This window comes from Etheostoma spectabile, chromosome 6, assembly GCF_008692095.1.
Source record: "Etheostoma spectabile isolate EspeVRDwgs_2016 chromosome 6, UIUC_Espe_1.0, whole genome shotgun sequence".
NCBI classification, from domain to species: domain Eukaryota; kingdom Metazoa; phylum Chordata; class Actinopteri; order Perciformes; family Percidae; genus Etheostoma; species Etheostoma spectabile.
In genome coordinates, this window is record NC_045738.1 from 13,473,482 (window position 1) to 13,475,144 (window position 1,663).

Genomic DNA, 1,663 nt, shown 5'->3' on the forward strand with positions numbered 1-1,663 from the left:
GAGTGGTAGTGGTTGATGCTGATCCTCCGGAGGTGGTTGTGGGTGACTGGGTGGGTGCTATGCCTCCTGAGGTGGTAGTGGGTGTGGGGGACTGGGAGGTAGTGGTTAATGCTGAGGCTCCGGAGATGGTTGTGGGTGACTGGGTGGTTGCTATGCTTCCAGAGGTGGTAGTGGTTGCTGGGGACTGAGTGGTAGTGGTTGATGCAGAGGTGGTTGTGAGGGACTGAGTGGGAGTAGTAGTTGCCATGGCTCCAGAGGTGGTTGTTGCTGTACCTTCAGAGGCGATAGGGGTTGTGGGGGACTGGGTGCTAGTGGTGTCTGCTGTTAAAGACTGGGTGGTGGTGGTTAATTCTGTACCTCCAAAGGTGGTGGAGGTCCCAACGGTAGTTGAGTTTGTTGTGGGTCCAGTGATGTTACTTCCAGAGTTGGTGGTGGCGGGCTGGATGGAAGGAGCTGTTGCAGTGCTTCCAGTGGTGTTGAGGGGCTGGGTAGAATTGGTGGTTGTATTGGCTGGAATGCCGGTGGGTGATGCAGAGCCAGAACTGGAGGGGACAGCAGTTTCGCTGGAGGCTAATACTGATGGCAGAAGTACTCCTAAGAGGAGGAGGTGCAGGATGTCTTTGCAGCCTGACATTTTGGAAAACACAACAGGAAAATGTATGTACTTAACTGTATGGAAACCAGATATGAAATAATTTCAAAATAATTTGTTATCTAGCTTACTTTGGCAATTTTCACAATTTCAGGAACATTGCAGTTGTGCCTAAAGTAAACACTGGAATAACTAATTGAAATGGCTGTAAGGTAAAAAGTGGATTTAGTATTAACATCACAACATTACTTTGAAGTAGTCCTAAAATGCCAATGTGTTGTCCTGTGCAGCTGTGGCTCAGGAGGTTGAGTGGGTCAGTCTCTAACCACATGGTTGACGGTTTGATCTCCAGCTCCTCCTGTGTCTTGTCCTATGCAAGACACTGAACCCCAAGTTGCTCCCTTACCACTACCGGTGTATGAATGTGTGTGTGAATGAGAGACAAATTATAAAGCGCTTTTGTCCGGTAGGATAGATAGATAGATATTTACTGATCCCAAGAAAAATGGGAAATTACGGTGTTACAGCAGCAAGGTAGAAAAGCGCTGCATAAATGCAGACCATTTACCATTTGAGTGAACTAAAAGGCTAATTTTAGAAACCTTTTTATGGATGGACTGTCGTAAGATCTTGCACAGAGATGAATGATCCCATAAGGATAAAGCCTACTAATTTAGGTAATACCATGATTGTATCTCTACCTCTATGTTGATATTTGTGTTGCTGTTGAATATCTCGAAATGGCTGAATAGATTGCCATGAAACGTGATCCAGATGTTCATGGAGCCCAAAGGATTAATCCAAATAGTTTGGCGATCATTTGTCAAGGTTTTCACTTATCCAATGGAATAACTCAACATCTACTTGGGTTGGCACAACAAATGCCAATGTGTTGCTTTAGAGTGAACTTGAAGGCTAATATTAAAAAACTTTAGCCATAATAGCAGCTTGTTAGTTTGCCACTATGGTCTTGACATAAATATCCACACAACAATTGAATGAATAGCCATGAATTGTACAGACATTGAAGGTTTTCAGATGATGTATTATATATATATATATATATATATA

General features: G+C 43.7%; 1 protein-coding gene across 1 annotated transcript in view; it reads right to left on the minus strand.

Moving 5' to 3' along the window:
• The window catches only part of LOC116691739 (mucin-5AC), an 8,887-nt gene that overhangs the window by 4,001 nt on the left and 3,223 nt on the right, over nucleotides 1-1,663 (minus strand). Inside the window, exon 3 of the mRNA XM_032519604.1 lies at nucleotides 358-627. Coding sequence (XP_032375495.1) covers nucleotides 358-627 — 270 coding nt within the window. The remainder of the gene's footprint in view (nucleotides 1-357; nucleotides 628-1,663) is intronic.